This window comes from Acomys russatus, chromosome 29 (assembly GCF_903995435.1).
Source record: "Acomys russatus chromosome 29, mAcoRus1.1, whole genome shotgun sequence".
Taxonomy (NCBI): Eukaryota; Metazoa; Chordata; class Mammalia; order Rodentia; family Muridae; genus Acomys; species Acomys russatus.
In genome coordinates, this window is record NC_067165.1 from 30,946,563 (window position 1) to 30,947,995 (window position 1,433).

General features: G+C 49.5%; 1 protein-coding gene across 1 annotated transcript; it reads right to left on the reverse strand.

Moving 5' to 3' along the window:
• Nucleotides 1-212: 212 nt before the first annotated feature.
• On the reverse strand, nt 213-718 carry LOC127211396 (40S ribosomal protein S10-like). The gene has a single exon (XM_051171255.1). It carries the CDS (start codon nt 716-718, stop codon nt 221-223), a length of 498 nt encoding a protein of 165 aa, XP_051027212.1. The 3' UTR covers nt 213-220.
• Nucleotides 719-1,433: the final 715 nt, after the last annotated feature.

A 1,433-nucleotide genomic window follows, 5' to 3' on the forward strand; every position in this document is an offset into this window, starting at 1 on the left:
GTAAGTAGTCCATCTACGGTGGGGCCCGCTGGTACACGCCTTTAACCCCAGCACTTGGGAGGCAGATCTCTTATCAGTTTGAGGCCAGCCTGGTCTACGGAGTGAACTACAGGTCAGCTAAAGTTATACAGTGAGCTATATCTTTTTTCTTCCTCCTCCTCCTCCTCTTCTTCTTCTTCTTCTTCTTCAAAGTTTGTTCAACACAACACGTTCTCCAACCTCACTGTGATGGCTGACCACATCCACGACCGAAGCCGCCTCTAAACTGGAATTCTGTCGCTGAGCCGGCCCCAGCCTCGGCTTTCTTGTCAGCACCAGGAGGCACGGGACTCCTTCTGTAGGTGTCTCTGTCTGCCTCCCCTCTTGTGAATCTTGCAGGCCGCTCACCCTCTGGACCTTTGGGCCGAGGCCTGCCAGTTTCGGGACGGCTGCGGCGCAGGGTGGCGGGCACAATCTCCGGAGGTAGGTGGAGGTAATCTCGGAGATACTGGATGCCCTCATTAGTGAGGTACCAATAGAAATGTCTCCAGGCAAACTGCTCCTTCACGTAGCCTCGAGATTTGAGAGACTGCACGGCCTTCATCACGGGAAGGCTGGGCACATTCTTGTCAGCCAGCTTGGGGTGTTTGGGCATATGGACATCCTTCTTGGCAACCATCACGCCTTCCTTAAAGAGGAGTTCGTAGATGGCAATCTGGTTCTTCTTGGGCATCAACATCGAAGCAGCTGCTGGGACCGAGGTGGAGGCTGGAAAGCGTGAGCTATGTCTTTAAAAGTTAAATTATATTAAATTAAAAGTGGCCTACCTATAATCTCAGCCTTCCAGAGGCAGAGACAAGTCATCCTTGAAGAAAAGCTGGCCAGCCAGGCTAGCTAAATTGACAAGCTTCTGGCTCACCAAGAGGCCATGTCTCATTCCATAACGTGAAGTGACCAAGGAAGGCTGACTGGACATTAGCCTCTGGCTTCCATGCACATACATACATGCACACACATGTGCTTTCACACACATGCAAACACTCACACACACACAAACACAGACATGCATGCACACCATACACATATACACATACTTACATATCTGAATTTAACCATCATTTGTGTTTAGATAAGTCATCTTTCAGTCTCCCAGAGATGGGTTCCAGAAGTCTCTCAGGGATCTCAGAATCCACAAATGCTCGAGCCCCTCACAGAGAACGTCACGGAGTCTGCGTAGAAGCTGTGTGAGTCCTCTGTGTACGTAGTTCATCTCTAGACGGCTTGTCATACCAAACACAGTGTAAACACAGTGAAATCAGCTACATTGGGCTGTTTGGTGAGCGATGACGGTGTTCCCACATGTTCAGAACAGATGCAGATTATTTTTCATGGATTTTCCGTTTCCACTTGGATGAATCATGAATGCAGAATTTGTGGGTCCAGAGGGCTGACTG